At 39.1% G+C, this 20410-nt stretch overlaps 3 protein-coding genes across 5 annotated transcripts; 2 read left to right on the top strand and 1 right to left on the bottom strand.

Annotated features, from left to right (window-relative positions):
• On the top strand, positions 1-10960 carry LOC115739649 (putative nuclear RNA export factor SDE5). Of its 3 annotated transcripts, XM_048285591.1 has the most exons (12): positions 1-1531; positions 4511-4564; positions 5094-5119; positions 6249-6338; positions 7485-7558; positions 7763-8040; positions 8888-8964; positions 9061-9117; positions 9942-10010; positions 10192-10303; positions 10390-10457; positions 10584-10960. In XM_048285591.1, exons 1-12 carry the CDS (start codon positions 1135-1137, stop codon positions 10722-10724), a joined length of 1443 nt encoding a protein of 480 aa, XP_048141548.1. In that variant the 5' UTR covers positions 1-1134; the 3' UTR covers positions 10725-10960. The 3 variants fall into 3 exon arrangements, with proteins under 3 accessions (XP_048141548.1, XP_048141550.1, XP_048141549.1); XM_048285593.1 differs by lacking the exon at positions 4511-4564 and having other exon boundaries at positions 6249-6326; positions 10584-10959; XM_048285592.1 differs by lacking the exon at positions 4511-4564 and having other exon boundaries at positions 10584-10959.
• A 917-nt stretch (positions 10961-11877) lies between these two features.
• Positions 11878-16000, top strand: LOC115739656 (monothiol glutaredoxin-S17). The gene is made up of 3 exons (XM_030672868.2): positions 11878-12242; positions 12911-12985; positions 14634-16000. Exons 1-3 carry the CDS (start codon positions 12072-12074, stop codon positions 15864-15866), a joined length of 1479 nt encoding a protein of 492 aa, XP_030528728.1. The 5' UTR covers positions 11878-12071; the 3' UTR covers positions 15867-16000.
• Positions 16001-17527: 1527 nt separating this feature from the next.
• LOC115739657 (pentatricopeptide repeat-containing protein At4g21705, mitochondrial) lies at positions 17528-20410 on the bottom strand. Its single transcript, XM_030672870.2, has 2 exons — positions 20064-20410; positions 17528-19142 (listed from the first exon to the last, which is right to left on the bottom strand). Exons 1-2 carry the CDS (start codon positions 20328-20330, stop codon positions 17991-17993), a joined length of 1419 nt encoding a protein of 472 aa, XP_030528730.1. The 5' UTR covers positions 20331-20410; the 3' UTR covers positions 17528-17990.

Genomic DNA, 20410 nt, shown 5'->3' with positions numbered 1-20410 from the left:
ATTGCCAGTTGATGGATGGTTTTAATGGCATGCAAAATAGGATTTCACGTGTGTTGCGATCTGTTTTAAGAACTCTTATAGCAAGGTTATGTGGAAATCACCAGATCCAAGAATGCGATATGTGGCGCTCATCCGTCACATGGTGAACTTAAATTAAGTGCCTTCGACTTCTCTCAAATGTTTTATCTTGTTTTTGTGCCATTTTACTCTCCTTAGTCTGGCCGTTTCCACAATTTATTGCTAATTGATATGGGTGGTTCTCCTATAGCAGAGATTTAGTCCTGCTGATTTTATGAATGGAGTTGTCTTGATTCTATTAATTCTGGCATTGCTATATGGACTGCAATTGCATACACAGGGCTCGCCAGACAGCAATAAGTTAATCATGCACTGTTTTCTAATCATTATTTGGAGCGGCTCAGCTTGTCATTTTTTTTTTCTGGTTGTATTAGTCCTGATGCCTAAATATGGAAAATACACAGGCATATTCATCCTTTGTAATCGAAGTACATTGCTTTCACTTCCTGCACTGATGCTTAATAGAACCATTGTATATTGCATAATGATGTGCATTTGTTTGTGAGTTGTGATGTGCACGAGAGACATAAATCTTAAGAACGCAAACCTCCTAAGTAAAATCTTCTTTTAGAATGTATAATCGTACATTTGACTGACCACCCCCTCAGTTGGAAAAAAATCCAAAAAGGACAAAAAATTTAATGACCGGCTTTTTTTTGGATAATCTGCATATTCACCTTTTATTGCTTAACACATTAGGTTCCAGTCATTATAATCAGTTAATTTCTCTTTAGGAAGGTTTAATGAAGTGTTGGGACTCTTTCCATCTACCAAGAAAAAATCCAACCAAAAACGACGAGGAAGAAAGAAAAATGACAGGAAAACTGGGTTTCATCTGTGCATATTCATCTGTTTTTGCTTATCACATTACGTCCTAATGATATGGCAACTCTTTTATTATTGCCCTTTGTTTTGTCTTTTTGTATGTAAGTGTCAAGTCCGGCTGTATTTAAGAACACTTTTGAGGAAACAGCGATTTTTTTTTTTTTTGTGGTGCCTTTGGTGTTTTTTTTCTCTCTTAAAGAAACAGATTTCCTAGGTCACATTAGGGTTAAGATGAGAGGAAACCACTCTAGATATGCAGATACCATCGACCACTTATCTGGTAGTGATGTGAATGAAGGGTCATTTTCATCATCATCAATTGATAACATCCCTCCTAAGCCATTTCAAGCTGGTGCTAATTCCAGATCTTCAAAGCTGAAATGCTGTCCTGCTTCGATGGGTAGTGTTTCAAGTTTTCGGGGAAAAGAGGATGTCAAAGCCAAACTCTGTTCGTTTGAGACTGCCAAACCTTTGAAACTCGATGCAAAGTTGCTGTCCATCTCCGATAGTTATCCAGATATTCAGTCGAATCCCATCATGGAGATGCAAAAAGATATGGAGGATTTCCTGTTCAAAATGCTTGAAGACGGATTTCAGCTAGATAGAGATTTGATTGGAGAAGTACTTGGTAAACATTTTTAGCACTGCTATCCTGTTGATTTTTTGCACATCGCAAAATACTTTAAGTTTAATTTACAGGATCGGGGTATAAGTATTATCTGAGCCTGAGCAAATTCTTGCATATAGTATTGCATTATTCTCTGTTTGGAGATGGTCATGTTTTCCTTAATCATAAAGATCTAAAAGTTACATTGAGACAATCTAATGTATTGGCTCATTTCTCAATTGCTTGCAAGAGAGATGACTCATATGAGCAGTTTCTTGAAAATGGTGGAACTTCCTTAGTACTTTTTTTGGCACTCCTAAAGGAGGACATTGGTTTGAAAATGAGATAGCAGTTTAAATTATGAGGAGAGTATGATAATGATTTTCAGTGCATCCTATAGTCCTTCAAAGATCCTTTTGACTTTGTCGTCCAGATAAATAGAATTTTTTGATCTGCAAAAGGTACAAGGTATAGAAAATGAGGATGTTTGAGAATCCAATATGTGTAAGTCAAAGTCGCAAGCAAAATTTTGATACATATCAAAATTAAACAGAACTTTTCTAATCAAGTGTGAGCAGAAATTAGTAAGAACTTTTTCATATCTATCAATCTGCTTGAAGGTTAGCATCGTTAAGGAAGTAATCTCCATGGAAAGCAATGAGTTTTACAGAAAAATAATAATAAGCCTCTTAAACAAAGGGAGTTAATTTGACTAGGCAATAGGAGACCAAGAAAATGGGGATGAGAAAAGCCCTTAGTCATATTTGTGTCCATTGATGGTAATGGACGGATAATTAAATCTAAAGATGATCATGGATGAAATTTCCAAGTTGATGTCTAGTTTTTTTCATCCTTCATTTACCTAGATATTAGAGATAGATGAACTAGCCATATAAGTTTCTTGACGAATTAGTGAAGAAGAATTAAAAAAGAAGATGCAAGTAAAGCGATGCTACCAGCTTGTAATTACCTTATAAATGGTTGGGCACCAAAGGAGAGAGTGGTGTGTATAAATTCGCTAGAACAAGAGAGTCTAGAGATCTGAACCATATATCACAATAGAGAGGGTATCCAATTGTGCTAACTTCAGAGTAGGAAAATGGTAAATTTACCATGTGTTGAAGCGAGAATTAAATACTCTGGACAGCCAACATTGTTTGTGCTGGATGGAATATCATGGCAATTTGCTAGTTGTGGAGACATGTAGAAAGGTTTGACCATGGTCTACATGGAGATAGCACATGAAATCAAAGAAAAATAATTTGTTGGATTTAGAGAAGGAGGAGTAATTACCCAGAAGAAAGCTATAGAGAATATGTAAGACGGAGTTATGACTCCAATAAGTACACATGGAATATGTATGATGGAGTTATGACTCCAATAAGGACACATGGAGAAGAAACGGAAGACTTGCATATAGCCCTAAGTCATCATCCTTTTTTTATCTAGCAATGATCTTGTTAACCAAGGATATTCATGATTAACTATCTTGTTGCATTATTCTTTAGGATGGTATAGAGTATTAGACAAAACTCAAGTAGAAGTAAATTTGAGCTCAAACTTTAAAGGAAAATGTTGGAACTTGGAATTGAAGGGTTTTCATGTTTGTTGGTCAAAGGCAATGCATTTGGAGTGTAAGTTCAGTAGAAGTGAGGTTTGAGGAACAAAACAGCAAGAATTAGAGAATGAGAAGTTCCAAAAAAATGAATGTTTCCAATAAATTGGGTCAATTTTCCAAAGTGATGAAGAAATTGATGCAGATATTATCTAGAGAAGAGAATAGGGATGAATGAAATGAGGTGCATCCATTGCTTTTGTGAGCACTGAATAGGGCCGATGATGTTTTATGGCATGGAATATTGGGTGGTCAACACCAAAGTTTGCACAAAATGCATCTGGCTAAGATACAAACCTTTGTTGGATGTGTGTGTGCTCGAGAAAAGATGTGATTGGAATTGTATTTTTTAGAGAAGAGGAGATTGAGGCCCTAATCCAAGAGGAGAGAAGTTCATATGAGGTGGTTTGAACGAGTACAATGATGGCCTTTGGATCCTCCTATGAATATGTGCAATTGTAGGATGAGTTTAATAGTTGAGAGGGGTAAGAGAAGTACCTAAAAGCCATGAAAAGAGATGAAAGGATAAGATTGTACTTCTTAGATCTTAAATAAGACTTTAAAATACAGTTTGTGTGATTGCAATTTGTACATGTAGCGACCTGCTTGTAGCAATATGTCTCAGTTTTGTTGCAGTGGAATAGGTTCCTGAGAAACAAGAGTGTCACATCTACATTACAATGACATAATAAGATGAAGACCATGTATATCAGTTTGCGAAGTTAATAATAGGGTCGGGTGGATGTTGCTCAATGGCATATTTACAAATGTACATACTTTTCTTTGGGAAGTATCATATTGCAATATAGGAAACCACAAAATTAATTTTCATTCTCCTCTGCTAGTATATGCTATTCGAGACCCTACCTTGTGGCTAATACAGAGGGTCGAGCAGGAGAATATTCGTAACAGCATCAGTGCAAGAATCCCATATGCTGACTGGCAACTTGTGCTAATGAACTCAACCGTTCCTACTCTGATATTGTAAGGCAGAATGCACCAATGATGATTTTGGAGAGTAAATTTACAATGTTATTAGTGAGGCCACAGTTTATGTGCTTGATACTATCCTGCATCCTTTGTATTCGAGCAACAATACACTCTGGTTCTAGGATTGACTTTTCGAAGGAAGGAATTGTGTGCTAGGTATAGAACCAAAATAATGCATTACGAACGTTATGGTGGGTGAGAGGAGTTCCGCCATTTGCTTGTTAGTTTGTATGTCCATTGACACTCGAATGCTAAAAATTTATCTTGTGTCACCTAAAGCATCACATAAGTTCAATTTGCATATCAGCTTGTGGACATAGGTTATATATTAGCTTGTTATTCTGTTGAACGAATTCACTCAATCATGCTGTTACTCACATCAGAAATATCTACAGATTGTCATGCTTGTTATCCTTTTATATATTGGTCATCATGCAGTAAATTCCGAGGTCATAATCTTCCTAAAGCTTAACATTCATATGCCTCCATGGTTATCATGTATATCATTTTTAGAAAAGGAAAATCGTAGGAAGAGGATTTGCAATTCTTCTACCTGATGATAATAATTATTTCAGCATGCAGACATAGATGACAAGAAGACAAAAGAGTTTGAAAAATTAATTTCTTATAAAGAAAGAAAGGAATACTTAAATTATCTGTCTACAGGTTTTTTTTTCTAGATTCTGCTAAACAGGAACTAAATGTTGGAGGATCTGATTGAACATGCGTACCAATTCCATCCCCAGCCTAATGAAAGATACCTTCACACATATGCAGAACATGCATAAAATACAATGAGATGGTTGGTGAGAGAGAGGATAATGTATGAAGCTGGAATGCAGATAACATATGCCCTTAACAAGTGAGATGAACGCAGCATCATATATGCACTTACAATGCAATGAGTTGAATACAGCATGATGGATTCACATATAATACAATGAAATGGCTGACAAACAATTCTGAAAATTGATGCAGGGATATGTGGATACGATGTGAAAAAGGTATGTATGATTTATTGCCCATGATCATATTCAATATTATTTCCACTGGAGTTCATCTTGTTCAAGAAAAGCTGATCATGTTGAGGCCATATTGTACAATTCATGAGTGACTTTGCAAGCTAGATACAAGCCAAGTATAATTATCTTTCTCCATTGTGATTCTAGCTATTTAACTCGGTGGAATGCTTAGTGAATAAGTTGAAATTGAACGATTGTTATGGTGTCTTTGTTTGCTTGCTACAGATTAATGATGTGGCCAGGGATAGGAAATGATAATTTTTAGGATATTCAATTCTAAAGCTTAAGCCATTAGGTAAAGGGAGACTACATAAACGTAATGCTCGTAAATACTTTTAACACCCTCTCTCATGGGAAACCAGATTGAGGACAATGCGTGGAATTGACAAACGGGGTCCCTCACAAAGCCTAGTTTTGATACCATGTTGCAAAGTGTAAAATAAAAGTTTAAACTATTAGGTGGAGGGAGACTACATGAATATGAGGCCTATATAAATCCTGTAAACATGCAATCTGGGATGTTTTAACAATAATGGAATGTCAAACTCGTTCTTGTAATATAATCCGAGAAAGAGAAGATTAGGACGCACTTCGAAATGTGTCGATTAAATAACAAAGAAACGAGCATTCCTTTCCCTTTTGTAAATTCCAACCTGTCAACAAATAGGTCAGTAAGTGCCTCTTTTGTTGGTTGTAACATTCGGATAAAAGTTCAACTTCACTTCGTAGCATAAGGACAGAAAATTTTCCCTTAAGTTCTGAAATTAACATAGAAAGACCCTTTACAATTTATCTTGCTGAGGAAATTGCTTAGATAATCTCTCTTGACAGAATGTCATATTGGTAACTTACGTGAAGAGACTTGTCACATGAGAGATGTCTTCAATAATGATTATTTAAAGAAATGGGTGTGAGACTGATAGCTGATACAAGCTTTCGCTGGGTAAAATCCCGGGTAGGCTAAACTTGGCTGTTGAATAAATTCATTTCAAGTGCAGTCAAATTCTTAATTGTAAATGTTTAACTTCTGCATAGCATGATCAACTACAAATGGTAAGACAAGTTTATGCTATCTCTAACTCCTGATAATCTTGCATTTCTTTTTTCTCAGAGCTTCGAGAAACTAATTGAATTTTCAGCCATAGCTTCAAAGGAAAGGAGCAACTTGGATGGAGAGTCCTCGAAGAAGGTTGGTCAAATTGTGAAGTTTCTCTTGCATGGTTGTTCGATTGTACCTAGTGCTTCTTAAAATTTTCTGGGACTGCTCAGTGCTAATTGATTTTATAAACCTAATTTGTCATCTTGGACCAGAACTCTTCGACTGATAAAGGTGCAGTACGAGCTCAGAATTCATAATCTTTTCATTTACATCTATTCTTTTTTTTTTTTTTTTTGGTAAGGTTTTACATCTATTCTTAATAATTTATATATTCCGAAAACCAAGCATGTCAAGTGTCTCATGACGACTGGAAACAGAAAGATGCCATGTTTGTTAACTCAGTGAATTGATGATTAAATTTCAAATGTCTCTTATCTTAAGTAAGATAGAACTGATACAGTTACTCATGTTTGCCTCCGAATTTCAAGCATTATGCATGTAAACACTAAAATTCTACTCTTTTATAGACAAGGAGAATGACATGTCTCCTCTTGCACCAGAGATTTGGTCAGTGTGAATTTACTACCTGCAAATCGTTGAAGTTCTGCGAAAATGGTTTGAAGAAATAACCAGTTAAACTAGGTGGATTTGGGGCCTGCCAAATGGGGTTGAACGAAGCAGAGCTCCTTAATCGTGATGGATTTATGGGTGTTATCTGGGGCCATGAGAGGGATAATTGAAACATTCAAACAAATATTGAGAAACACAGTCGTTCTTTACACATAGCACTTCATTAATCCACACAAAGGCTCTGGGTAGATTGGTCAAATAGTGCAATGCAAGGCCCTCTGTCATTCTTGTTCTTCATTTGGTTTGTCACAAGTTTTCATTAAGGATCACTGTCAACGATAATAAGAGCTGGTTGATATAGCTTGTTTTATGTGGTTGGATTCAAGGTATTACCAACGAATTTTGACGCCGCAGCTCATATTGCTGTCTCACCTGATAGGATACCTTATCCTGGTCAGAATGTTGACAAGAGTCCATATTTGGTTCTTTGGGAGACAGCTATGATGTGTACTATTCTTTTTTTCTCTGTATTTAATTTTGTAATTGTGGGATGTTAACTTCTGTTTGATTTTGTCACTTCTTTTTATTTCCCCTCATTCATCTCTGGGTTCTTTTGAAAGCATAGTGATATATGCTCTCCTTTTAATTTTTTTTGCTCATTTCTGGCTTCTGTTACAGCATAGAGATATATTCCCTCCATCTGAAACGCTTTGGCAACAAAAAATGTTCCGAGACACTAACTATGCAGGAGGGTATGCTTATTGCCTTGTACTTATTCTTGTAAACAGTTTTCGTTCACCCAGATCTTTCCATTCAATTCCAAATGTGCTTATTTTCTGGTTGTGGTCTCAAAAACTGAGTTATTACAACCAATAGTCATTTCCACAGGGAAAAGAATCAGCTTGTGACCACCATACTTTCCTTATAGTTACATGCATTGGTTTCTTTTGTTGCAGAGAAAGAAGTAGATCTTCCCAACCTAAGTCTGCCGAACTGACTAGACAAGAAATAGAGAAGCAGAATCAAGAAAAGGAAATTTTGGCCACACTATTTTGTGCTTACAAGATAAACGATGATGAACCTCCCCTCACAACTGGTAGGAGGAGGTCATTTCTTGGTAATACTAGGAGGAGATCTAGGGCATTTGGCAATGTGGTGATTCCGCCACCAGGAGATTTAAGTCCTGAAGACAAGGTTCGAGGGACAGATTCAGACCGTGAAAATAATGACCATGGTAACTTACTTTTTAAGACTTCGTTTCTTGTATGATGGGAAGACCCTATGAAGTTATGATCTGGAGGAGTTTGCACTCGTTCTTCAAGAGTTTTTTAGATAGACCTCAACAGGAAATTACTCTTGAGCTTTTATTCTCAACTGGGGACATTTTATCCTAGCGTTCCTTAGAAGTTGTGAATTCAGGTTACTCTCGATTGCAAACAATATCAGAACCCTTTCGCTTTCCTATCCCATGAGTTCCTTGTGCGTCTTAAGATAAATAATGTCTGATATTCTTTACCCTCTAGTTGCTAGAGGCCTAAAACTATCAATATGTAGTGGTCCTTGAATGCAGAAGCTGGAGATAAACTTATATTGGCCAATAGTGGATTGCATGTTAAAATGCTTTTGTTAGATTCCAATTATAATTCCCTTCTTCTGAATATCTGCTCATAATATCTAAACTTTACCCATGGAAGCTGCATAGGTCAGCTTCACGATGTTATACTCTCTCTTATGAAAGGATCCGTGTTCTGTACTTGATCTCCTGTTAAGTTGGTACTTTCTGACTCCAACGCTTAGATATGCGCCCTGCAGATACAGTTTCCTCATTGAAGAAACTTGTGTGAGGTTAGAGTTATAGCATGAATAACGCAGTCATTTTGAAGTGTACTTACTCTATGATGGATTTACGAGCTTAGAAAAGTTTCACCCAGGAATATTCAATGTTCAAGTTCAAAATGAAAGAATGCGCGGAGCTGGTTATGCTATACTGTCTATTGATGTGTGCATTGATTTTTTCTCTCCTCTTTTTGCCGTTTCCTTTACCTGTCCTTATTTGAGAAAGTAAGAAGCTGTTAATATAGACATGGAAGATGCATATGAAGTTCTCCGGAAGGCTGTATTGGAGCATCGTAGAATTATGAGGGAATACTATGGAGCAGTGAGTGACTTTTCCTAACCTTTTTGTTTCTGAATCGTGTGTTGAATTTCCTTCTGTTTAAAGTGTGCTGAAAATTATGTGCAATCTATAAATCAGGCTGTTGAAGCTTATGCCAATGGAGATCGGGCTTTGGCTGAAAGACTTTTGGAACAGGTAAAGCTTTTAAACGTCTGTGATTATACACATACATATATATGTATACATATACATATCTTTTGGTCTGAACGTCTGGGTATAAAATAGTTATGTCTTGATAAGTTTAGAAGGCCAATGACAGTCGTCTTCAAGAATCTCAGTAGGGCAAGTTTGATTTCATCATTCCATTGATCTACCAGGGATTCAAGCCCGACGAAAGTTGTGACTCGAATACACAAAGAATAGGCCACTCAATTGCTATCAATTCATAAATAAGTTACAAGAGTTGATGGACGCTAAATGGATTCTTATCAGTTTGTAGAATGAAGATGACGCCGAAGTGGAAGAAGTTGACCAAGTCAGTGCCAACCTGAAATATCTTACTCTTCCAACTCCCCAAAGGGGGTCATTAGCCAGTTCAGTGGACATCTGAGTTCCATTGATTGATGGAAAAAATAATTCAACATCCTTGTCCTTTTAGACAGCAACTTTAGATAGGAGCTCTTTTGATTGGCCTTGCACTGTGGACACTGCCTTGTAAATCATGCTACTAGTTTGATGGGATTGGTATGCACTCATACTTGTTACCATAAGTGGTTTTTCATGGGAGGATAATGTTCTCAAAGACCTAACAATCAGTGGTGTCCATATGTTGAACTTGCTATATTTTCAATTGTGACCTTCCAAGTGCTTACGGAGAATCTTACTGGAAGTAAATAAGTGATCCTTCTTTGAGATATTACGGCTGATTGGTTTGTGTGGATGGGTTCATCACCCGTACTCCGTAAGTTTAAAAAGAATAATTTCTGGGAAATTGATATAATAATTCTTTGTTATACCAGGGACACTTCCACAAGGGCAAAGCTCGTGAAGCAGATGAAGAATCCAATGAAAAGATTTACGAGACAAGGTATTACCCTTTTGCAAGAGGATCTTGTGCTCAACAGTGCTTATAACAGAGTTAATGCAAATGGAAAAAAAAAAATTGTTCATGGAAAACATATTCCATGCTAAGCATGTCTTTTCCCTAGTCTGGTTTTGGGGAAGGAGTAAAAGAACACACTCATCATTATTGTTCTCTTTGTGAACTGTGGCAGAAATGCAGATGCGGACGATGAATTTTTGCTTGACCTGCGTCAACAAGATCCCCAGGAGGCAGTTATTCTCCTGAAGAGTCATCTGCTGTCGCTTCCCGGCATCTACTGTCAGTTACTTTCCGTATCATATTACTTTTGATGTAATTACAATACATAGTGGTGTGATAATAACACGTGATTTATCTTCTGTCAGCTTGCCTCAAAGTTGCAGTCAAATCATATAGTGGTGTAGATACTTTTAAAGGAGCTTGTAGACGAAGGGTAAGTTTCACTTTCTTAAACATAGAGTTCAACGGAACTCAATGAGAACCCCGCATGATCCTTGTTTCTTTCATTTTTAAGAGACTGTTAATCATATTGTTGAAATACGTGCTTTTATTCATACAGATCCTAAAGCTTCTAGAAAACGAATCCATCGAATGGACTCAAGAAGGCACCACGGGAAACGTTTCGATCGCGCTGGACAAAATCCAGCGAGAACGCTTGAGTTTTTACAAGAAGAAACCAGGGAGTAAATTTCCTTGCTGAGAATTCTAGTCATTCTTTGCTCACCTATTTCTGGTCTGGACTCTGGAGTGCCATTTGGACATGCTGGACATTATATTTTCATTTGAGGTTGTTGTCTAAGTACTGGTGAACGTTGTCTTTTCTGAGAACTCACCTATATTAAGTGAGGACTTCATGGAGGTTTAATAATCATGGCTTGGATATGTCTGTCAATCTTTTTCTACAGTACAGTGTGTTTCCACACTTTTCTTGAACTGCTAATGAGGTTGCTGTGTTCGATACCATGAAAGGAATACCACGAAAGTTATAAGGAAAGGATTCATGGAGGATCCGAGACAGGCATCCCATCTCATGTCGGCCCTCATCTTTGGTCATTTAAAGAGACTATTCTCGGTCCTCAAAAAACTTTACGATCCACGGGATTCGCAAAAGAGTGTCAAGTGAAGAGCATGCTCAGTGAAATCGGTATATCCTTTCAAATTAGTATCATGAATCTGATTTTGCAATGCCGTCTTGACGTACTTGGACCTTCGATAAAAAGATTTATTCTCTTCGGAAAAAAAGGAGGTAGAACAAATAAAAATTTCTTTTTCGATTCATTCCTGGAGCTGCAAATCCAGAGGTTCTCTCAGAATATCTCGACACGCTTAGACATCTCCGAATGTTGTCGCTTGGTCACATTTCGAAAGTGCTTGATTCCCTCTTCGAGCTCTTGCTACTTTAATATTTTTTCACTCGCGACTCCATTAGTAAAGGTTCCGACAAAATCTTGTATTTGCAAATATTACGTTCCGACTGAGCCAGTTGAGGGCACTAGGCCCTCACCGCGGCCGCCGTTCAACCTCCACCTCCACCTCTTTCTCTCTCTCTCTCTCCCTATCTAGGGTTTATTTTTTATTTTATTTTATTTTTCTTGAGCAATCATTTATCTTTTAATGAAAATGTCCTTGATCGGCTCGAAATCGAGCATGTGAACCGCACATGCGTTGCGGTCGGCCCACTTCTTTTCCGCGGGAGATTAGCCAAAGGAAAACGATCAATTCACATTTTAATCAAGCATAGGGGCTCATTTGAAATAAAGTGAAATACGAGGTCCTTTTACTGTTAAATTGCAAATTTTTTTTTTATATTTATTTTGCATGTTAAAGGTCTAGCAAAAATCATCGCGAACACACATCCCCTCCCCAGTGCGTGACAGAACATACGAAGCAGCTCCTCATCGAGCTCTGCGTCTGCCACGCTTGAATCGAAAGCTACATAAAGGAGGAGACTTTCTAGGGTTTCTGCTGCTCACGGAGTGCGTACAGTCTCGCCTCCCTCGCGCCCCCTCTCTTGGCGCTTCGACTCGGGAATCTTCACTTGACATCGATGGGAGGTTCTGTGAAGGAAGTCCGATCGAAGCAAGAGCTCGACGCCGTCGTGAAGGGCGGAGCTCCGTCGGTCCTCCATTTCTGGGCCTCCTGGTGCGATGCGTCCAAGCACATGGACCAAGTCTTCTCTCACCTCTCCACCGATTTCCCCCTCGCCAATTTCCTCCGGGTTCGTACCTGGTTATCCCTTCGCGGAATGGTTGCCGTTTCTTTGTCGGTTCTCGGTTTATGGTGCGGAAGGATGGGTAAAGATTTCCTATGCCTTGATACGACGTATTTCGCGTCGCTAATCACTCGCCAGGACTTGTGAAGATGGATGAAATATGGCTTTTTTCGGTCTGTGCCTGTGGATCCACGACACGTGTTGAATGTGATGGACTTGCTTGAGTATTTTGTTTGTTGTTGTTTGTACACTTCATACATGTTCTTAGGGTTGATTCGCAGGATTCTGTTGAAACAGCCTGAAAAATCGATGCCATATTTGACTAATGAGATCAGGAGTGTTGGGAGGTTGTTGGACTTTGAGTAGGTTCCTTGAATTCAGGATAGTGTTGACGTGCTTGTTGATTAGTCTGATTTGCACATCTCACTGCAGTTTTGTTAATTATCCCGAGATTGCGATGGCGGATCATGCTGTTGGTTGAGGCTGAAAGGAACGTGAGAAAAAGCTTGGGCTCACCGGTTGTAGAGAACCGGTGTTTTCTTTGCTAAACCGTTGCTGCTTTAGATAGATTTTCAGATGCAAATGAGGCTCTGCGCTCTTGCTTTGTGTAATTTTAAAATGTCTCTTGCCTTGGGGATAGTTTCATTGGAGTTCATCTCTAAATGATTCTGTAGGTTGAGGCTGAAGAGCAACCTGAGATATCTGAGACTTATGCAGTGTCTGCTGTGCCCTACTTTGTGTTTCTCAAGGTGAGTCTTCATGAGTACCTTCGTTCTGTCTTTTGTTTGATGGTATGACTTTTGTAGCTGATACTGTTTGAATAGTTATCTGTCTTTCTGAATAGAAGATTTTGTACGTTTTAAAGATCCTCTGTTGTTCAATTATATTCCTCCAAGAGGGTTGCAATTGCTTCTGGTGTACATAGAGTAAAATTAGTGGTGGTACTTTTCATTCTCATACCTTCATATTCATAAGTCATGCTTTTGCATATTCCTGTGTCTATGTAGTTGATGAATCTAGCCCATGCTTGGGATTGCTATAAAAACTATCCTGTACTCCTAAAAATGTATGAATCAATGACCACATACTTGTCAACTGCTTTCTCTATGTTTTCAAAAATATTCTCGGGAAGGAGGCTGATATTTCTCTTTTGGAGGGCAGAAATGAGGCTGATGTTGATGACACCAAGATGATTTTCTTTATTCACTTTGATTTTGGTTTTCTTTGCTAGTGCGAGGAAATGAACGAAAAGGCACAAAGTACAGACCAAATTCTTCAATATACACTGTTGGAGATACATAAATTCCAATTTTCAAGTTAAAACCTCTTAAATGCTCTTTCTTATACTGAGAGTTATCGAGGACTGACTTCCTTTTTTTGTTCTCAACAAATTGCTTCTAGATTAATAGGTTCTTGTAACATGCCTTCTTGATTCTGTTGGCACGAGGTAGGTCTTCCACTTCTCTTTTTTTATTTGTTTCATGTAAAATTCTTAAGACTTGACATCAAGGGTTATTGGGGGAATAACTATAGTCTTTCACTTCTCTTTTACTTCTTGTACTGTATTTAGTCTTGTATTTGAATCCCTTACAACTTTGCTAATTGACTAAAGAATCTTTCTATTTCTGAGGACTGTGCTGTGCAAGATTCTTCTTTAAGATTCTGAAACAATCAGTAAAACCCCCCGCACCATGTAAGAATCAATTTGAACTGTGATTATTTCGTCTATTTGCATTTATGAACAGTCCCTGTACCTGAGGGAATTTGTCTTGGTACCAGCTTCTCCAGCCCATCAAACAAAAAGCGGTTTCTTTGTCATGATTAGCTAGAAATGGTTTAACTTAAAAGCATTTATAGGACGGTTTAGAATAATATATTCGATATATGTGTCACTACTGTCTGCATAATAATGCCAACCTCATTTAGTGCTGGCCTCTCTTATTTGGATGAGACTTTGGTTGACATCGTTGTCATTGTAATATCTATTTTCCATTTTCCACGTTATTGAACAAGCTTGGAGCTTTTCTTGGTAAATGGGTTTTAGTGTAAAGAAGATGTTGCAATTGGGTTCTCTTGGCAGTTTCAGGGGAAAAAATATATATGTCAAGTATATTAAAGGGGAAGCTAGACATAGGACCAGAACCCATTTTTTATGTGGAAGTAACTTAACCCATTTTTTATGACAAAAATATACATGTCAAGTAGATCATGGCTTTGGTTTTTATCTTATGAAAGTTGTGGCAGATTTTGGATACCATCCTAGTTAATGAGATTATTTAACACATCCAGAACACGCTCTAGCAGCCTCCTATTCGTGAAATTTATCTCAGTAACCTTGAATAATGCTTGTTAACAGTGCATTCTGTATCTAATTGAGTTCTTCTAAATTTTTATCAGGATGGTAAAGTTGTTGACACGTTGGAAGGTGCAAATCCATCTAGTCTGGCTAACAAAGTAGCTAAAGTTGCAGGATCGATCAACCCTGGTGCACCTGCAGCTCCTGCCAGTCTTGGGATGGCTGCAGGACCTGCAGTTCTTGAGACAGTGCAGGAGTTTGCAAGGGGAAATGGTTCTTTCCAAGTGCAGCAACATGGGGAACCTGTTAAAATTGACGCACTTAAAGTTCGACTGCAGCAGCTAATTGATTCTCATCCAGTAATGCTATTCATGAAAGGAAGCCCTGAAGCCCCTAAGTGTGGATTCAGCCAAAAAGTTACAGATATTTTGAAGAAAGAAGGGGTCAAATTTGGAACATTTGACATCTTATCTGACACTGAGGTTCGTGAGGGATTGAAGAAGTTTTCAAATTGGCCAACTTTTCCCCAGCTTTACTGCAAGGGAGAACTGCTTGGGGGATGTGACATAGTAACTGCCATGCATGATAGTGGTGAACTGACAGAAGTTTTCAGGGGTCATGGGATCAGTATTGCTGCTTCTGATGAGGCAACAAATGAAGAAACTGGAAGTGGTAAGGCTGGCATCACAGAATCCACTGGCTTGAGTTCAGCTCTTACATCTCGGCTTGAAAGCCTCACAAATTCAAGTCAAGTCATGCTATTTATGAAGGGAAAACCTGATGAGCCCAAGTGTGGTTTCAGCAGAAAGGTAGTTGAGATACTTAGACAAGAGAAAGTGGAGTTTGAGAGCTTTGACATTCTCTCTGATGATGAGGTCCGCCAAGGGCTCAAAGTTTATTCGAACTGGTCCAGCTATCCCCAGCTTTATATCAAGGGTGAACTCATTGGAGGATCGGACATTGTATTGGACATGCAGAAAAGTGGGCAACTTGAGAAGGTTTTACTCGAGAAAGGAATTGTTCGGAAAGAAAATCTCGAAGACCGTCTTAGGAAGTTGGTTAGCTTGTCACCTGTTATGCTTTTCATGAAGGGCACCCCTGATGCTCCTCGGTGTGGATTTAGCTCCAAGGTTGTGAATGCCCTTAATGAGGAGGGGGTTGCCTTCGGCTCCTTCGATATTTTAACCGACGAAGAAGTAAGGCTAGGTCTTAAAGCCTTCTCCAAATGGCCTACCTTTCCCCAACTTTACTACAAAGGCGAGCTAATAGGAGGCTGTGATATTGTAATGGATCTTAAAAATGGTGGAGAGCTAAAGGCCACCCTATCTGAGTAGAGTTGCTCCAAAATCATGCCACAAGCCAAGACGCAGCTGGACAGCAACATCAGTTTCTTTTTGCATGTTCGTCGATGCTTTGTTTGTTCCAGAGGTTTTTATTTTTTATTTTACCATAAATTTGTTATATCAACTCCAAGTAGTAAAGCGTTGATTGTCAATAGCAATCTTTAAGATGGGGAAAACTTCTTTTTTGTAGTGTAAAGATGGTGAAACTCGCATAGCTCTCGTTGTGTTCGAAGAGTTGCTGCTGCTTTGTGTGGTTGCCTTCTGTTTGTGAAGCTCAGGATGGTTTCTACAACAATCTCTATGGTGAATATGATGTTCAGCCATCTTGACTTATTGTTTGGCTGACTGTACATTGTTTGTCACTCTGGACATCACTTCTCTTCATTTGGGGAGAAAATTCACTCATAACTTGATAGAAACTATCTATAGCTTTTCTTATTCTACAATAAAGAAAGCACAAGGTTCCTCTATTTGATAGAGGTTTTTGGGAGGAAGAGAATTTTACAGACATACAGGTAGATGCTTTTACAGCATTGTGGTGGATTATGTAAACTTTATGCAGAGAAGGAAATATCCAATTTTGTTTCGGTCAATCCAATGTGAAATAGTGTTGTGATTTCAAGCAAATTCATCAAGGAGCTTCGTACATGTAGAATAAGGTCCCGGGGCAACTCTTGTGACGTCTGCTTATCCATAGCCATAGCATACAAAACAACTGAATTTCCTTCAGTCATGTCGTGTCCTGTCCACAAAGCACAGGATTATCCTCCTCCACACCCCAGGAAAAAGGCGACGACTAAGGGACAAACGTATACCATGTTTATCAATTCATCTCTTGTATTTACAATGCACTCAAAGCCAGATTAACAATCTTAATTTAGGTAGATTGATTCCGATACCTCGCGCCGTGCCCCCCCACACCCCCAAGGAACACACCCACCCACCAGAAAAAAAAAATCAAGGGCATCTTCCAAGGTACAAGGGATGAATAAGTCATGCAATATGTGCACCAAATTCTACATAATTGATTTTATTCAAACAGGTCGTGGTATTTGCTCCGACATTTTTTTAGTAGGCTCAACATAAGTCTCCTTTCAAGATCAATTTTGTCATAGAATATTTCATCGGAAGTTTCCTTATATCAGTTAAAGATGTGTTTACTACATCGAGTATATTTCTCGACAATCCCCCCTACTCAAAATTTGGCGCACCACCACGAGCTAGGAACCAAATGAAATAGGAATCCGAAACAGAGTCTAGTGAAGCAAGAGAAATAAGAGAAAGAAGAACAAATTCAGTATAACGCACTGAGCATAAAACATTTCAGCCCTAGAAATTTAACAGGGTCAACTGAAGAAAAAGCGATACTTCCTCAATCTCTAACAAACTCCAAATGATGATTGGATTCAATTCTGACAATACTTCACAGCTTCAGATATTTCTCTTGGTGTGCACATTTATCCATGTAACTCTTTCTATACGCGTGTATCAAATAAGAGAAAGAGGACCGCTTTTGGAAGTAAAGCTTCTCTGCTTAATGTCAAGTCATTCGTTCATTCTTGGTTCGGATCGAATGAACAATTCATTCATTCATTGTTTCTCGCCGACGTTCGAGGTATGCTGCAATTTTATTTTGGCAAAGAAATGTCACATTTCTCGTGCAAAGGAAGCCCCTTCGCCAAAAGGAGGGTGAACTAATACCAATTTCAGACATAGAACAGCTTTGCCAATTCTATGCAAAGACAGCAAGATTTGGAGGGGACATGAAAAACTAGAAGAATCTCAAGGCACCCCCAAAGAAAAATCCCAAAACCCCGCTAACATGGCACCTCGATGCATCAGATGATCCGCTTGCTAAAGCATTAACCTGATTTTCTTTGATTTGCAAAAGAGCAATTTCATTTACACTTCTCTGTTGCCTTGCTTGAGGTGAACAATGGCACTGCAACTGATCTTCCGCTAGCCAAGGTCTCACCAGAATACCAGTGGAAAAAAGTCTCTGCCTGTTCAACCAGTCCAAACAGCAGTGTATCTTGTTTGGCTAACATCTTTCACGTTAATTAGCTTGTTTCTTCTCCTACTAGGTCAGCAGCTTTCGTTCTGTCTAGAACCCACCTATATCTTACTCTCTCTCGAACCAGCCCTTCGCAGAGCATCATCGATTTCTCTGCTAACAGGAACTGTGGATAAGAAGCCTGCAAAGGCTTCCACATCTGCCACACTACCATTGTCACCGAGCCAATTTAGAATTGCTGTAATCAACTTAGGATCAGGCTTCCATCTTTTATTTGTCAGGGGAAGAGAGAAGGCCACCTTCATGCTCTTCACTGCTTTGTCCACATCACCTTTGTACCAATATCCTGCAGCCACTCCCGCCCAACTGTCTGGAGTAGTTTCTTTTCCTTTGTCCATCAAATTCTCGAGGAGCATTTTGGCTTTCTCAGGCAACCCCTTTTCAGAATAAGCTGCTATGACAGTATCTGGTATTCGAAAATCATGACAGTTACCAGATGATTCCCACTCCTTCAGCACTTTCTCAGCTTCTTCAAGCTCACCAAGCTTCACCAGAGATTTTAGTATGTTAATATAATCCTTGTTTATGCACCTCTTGCAAGCAATTTTCTCCAGTTCCCACAACCTCAAAATTTCTGTCCTGTTTCCAAGAGTAGTATGGAGTGATATCAATTGGTTATATCCAATCCCATCTTTACCAGTTAGTCTCTCTTCAGATCTCTTTAGGGCATCAAGCGCCTTCTTTGTCAGCCCTGGTTTTATATAAAAATTTGCAGCAACGGCGTACGTATTCCAGTCCACGGCTATGTGAGGTTGGGTTTCCATCTCTCTAAGGAGTTCTTCCATTCCCTCTATGTCAGATCTCTCACCATAGGAATTCATACAGATCCTATAGCTAAAATTATCAGGCAACACTTTGTTCTCTTTCATCTCGGCTAAAACATCAGGTACCTTATCATGCTGTCCAATTTTTGTGAACAAGCACATCATGTTGTTGTAAGTGAGAGCCGTCAAGTCAAAACCCTTCTCCCTCATTTTCTGGATATGAGACAAGGACTTCTCCACCTGGTGCTGCCTTACATAACAACTAAGAAGAGCTCCATATGTCTTGTAAGTTTTTTCATGGTCCATCAAGTTCGCAAAGTAGTTTTCAGCTGAAAGTAATCCGTGGACCCTCCCTATTAAATCTAACTGCACAGCATGTTCCACAGGTGAAAAAACAAAAAGACCGTTCTTTTGCGTCCATTCAGAGACCTGCAAAACATGACCGGGGAATTTATGTGTGTACAAAACAGAATCACTTGCCTTAGAATCGAGCACTACATCTAGTATACCTCCACACACACCCCACCCCTTGTCAAATAAGAAAAACAGATTCTGAAGGAAAAGAAAAAGTGTAGGATATGGCCTATAGCAGTCATCAGTTTACCCATGACCAAGGAATCAGCACCTAATCGGACTTTCCTTTTTTAGGGTAGTAAATTCACTTCTTAGGAGGTACTGTCTATCAGGTCATAAAAAAAGGGACTTCATTCTGTTTCGCAACGGCTAGGCTACCAACACCGTGCATACAACTAATCCTTCTCTTTGTCCCTTTTCTTGTTACAATAGTGTCACTTCAGTTTACCATTGCAATCACAAATCTATTCTCACATTTCTATCCTAGTCACCCACATTTCATATAAGCTCGACGATTACCAGAAGAACATAAGAAACCAAATAGAACACGAGCAACATAATGACGTGCTATAATCTGTCTAATCGGGAGCATAAATTCATAGACTACTTGTATAGAATTAGAGACCCCTACTCAACCCTTGAAGTGAAACTAAGTGCCCGTAATTGGCCAAATTACAATCTTTCAAATAACCTATCCAATATACACACAATTTCTACATCACAGACGGAATGCCCTATCTCATAATCTGACCCAAGTCATAAAATAAAAAATAAAAAATAAAAAAATCCAACTTTGAACAAACAAAGCAATCTGTGACCCAAACCGCATCCCAAAATCACGCCTATTAAAAACATCACCGAATCACACACTACTCAAGTCTCGACCTATCTGTCACTCGAAACACCCACATTGGTCGGGACACCAACAACCCAATCAACAGCTCGTCCGAAGGGAAAAATAAGAAGGAAAAAAAAAAAAACAGGAGAATGACGAACCTCGAGCGCGTGAGAGAATCTTTTGCGGCGGCGAAAGTCGCGGATTATGCGCTGGAGCTCCGCGAACCGGACCTTGTTGCCTCCCTGGACCCAGCCGTCGAGCACCGGAGCGACGCTCCGGCCAGGGTTTCCGAGAGGACTGACCTCGGAGTAGAGGTTGGGCTTGCGGGTCCTGCTCTTGTAGTAACCTCTGCTCTGCGAGCTGGTCACGGCTTGGGAAAGTCGTATCCAGATTTGAGTGCGGACCAGAGCCGCCCAAGCGTTCATCGATGGAGAGCGAGCGAGCGAGCGAGAGAGAGAGAGAGAGTGAGGGAGAGAGGGTGGGGGTTTAAGCAGGGTTTTAAGCG

This window comes from Rhodamnia argentea, chromosome 9 (genome assembly GCF_020921035.1).
Source record: "Rhodamnia argentea isolate NSW1041297 chromosome 9, ASM2092103v1, whole genome shotgun sequence".
NCBI lineage: Eukaryota > Viridiplantae > Streptophyta > Magnoliopsida > Myrtales > Myrtaceae > Rhodamnia > Rhodamnia argentea.
The sequence above is the reverse complement of the archived record's forward strand: the minus strand, read 5'-3'. Positions and strand labels throughout refer to the sequence as shown.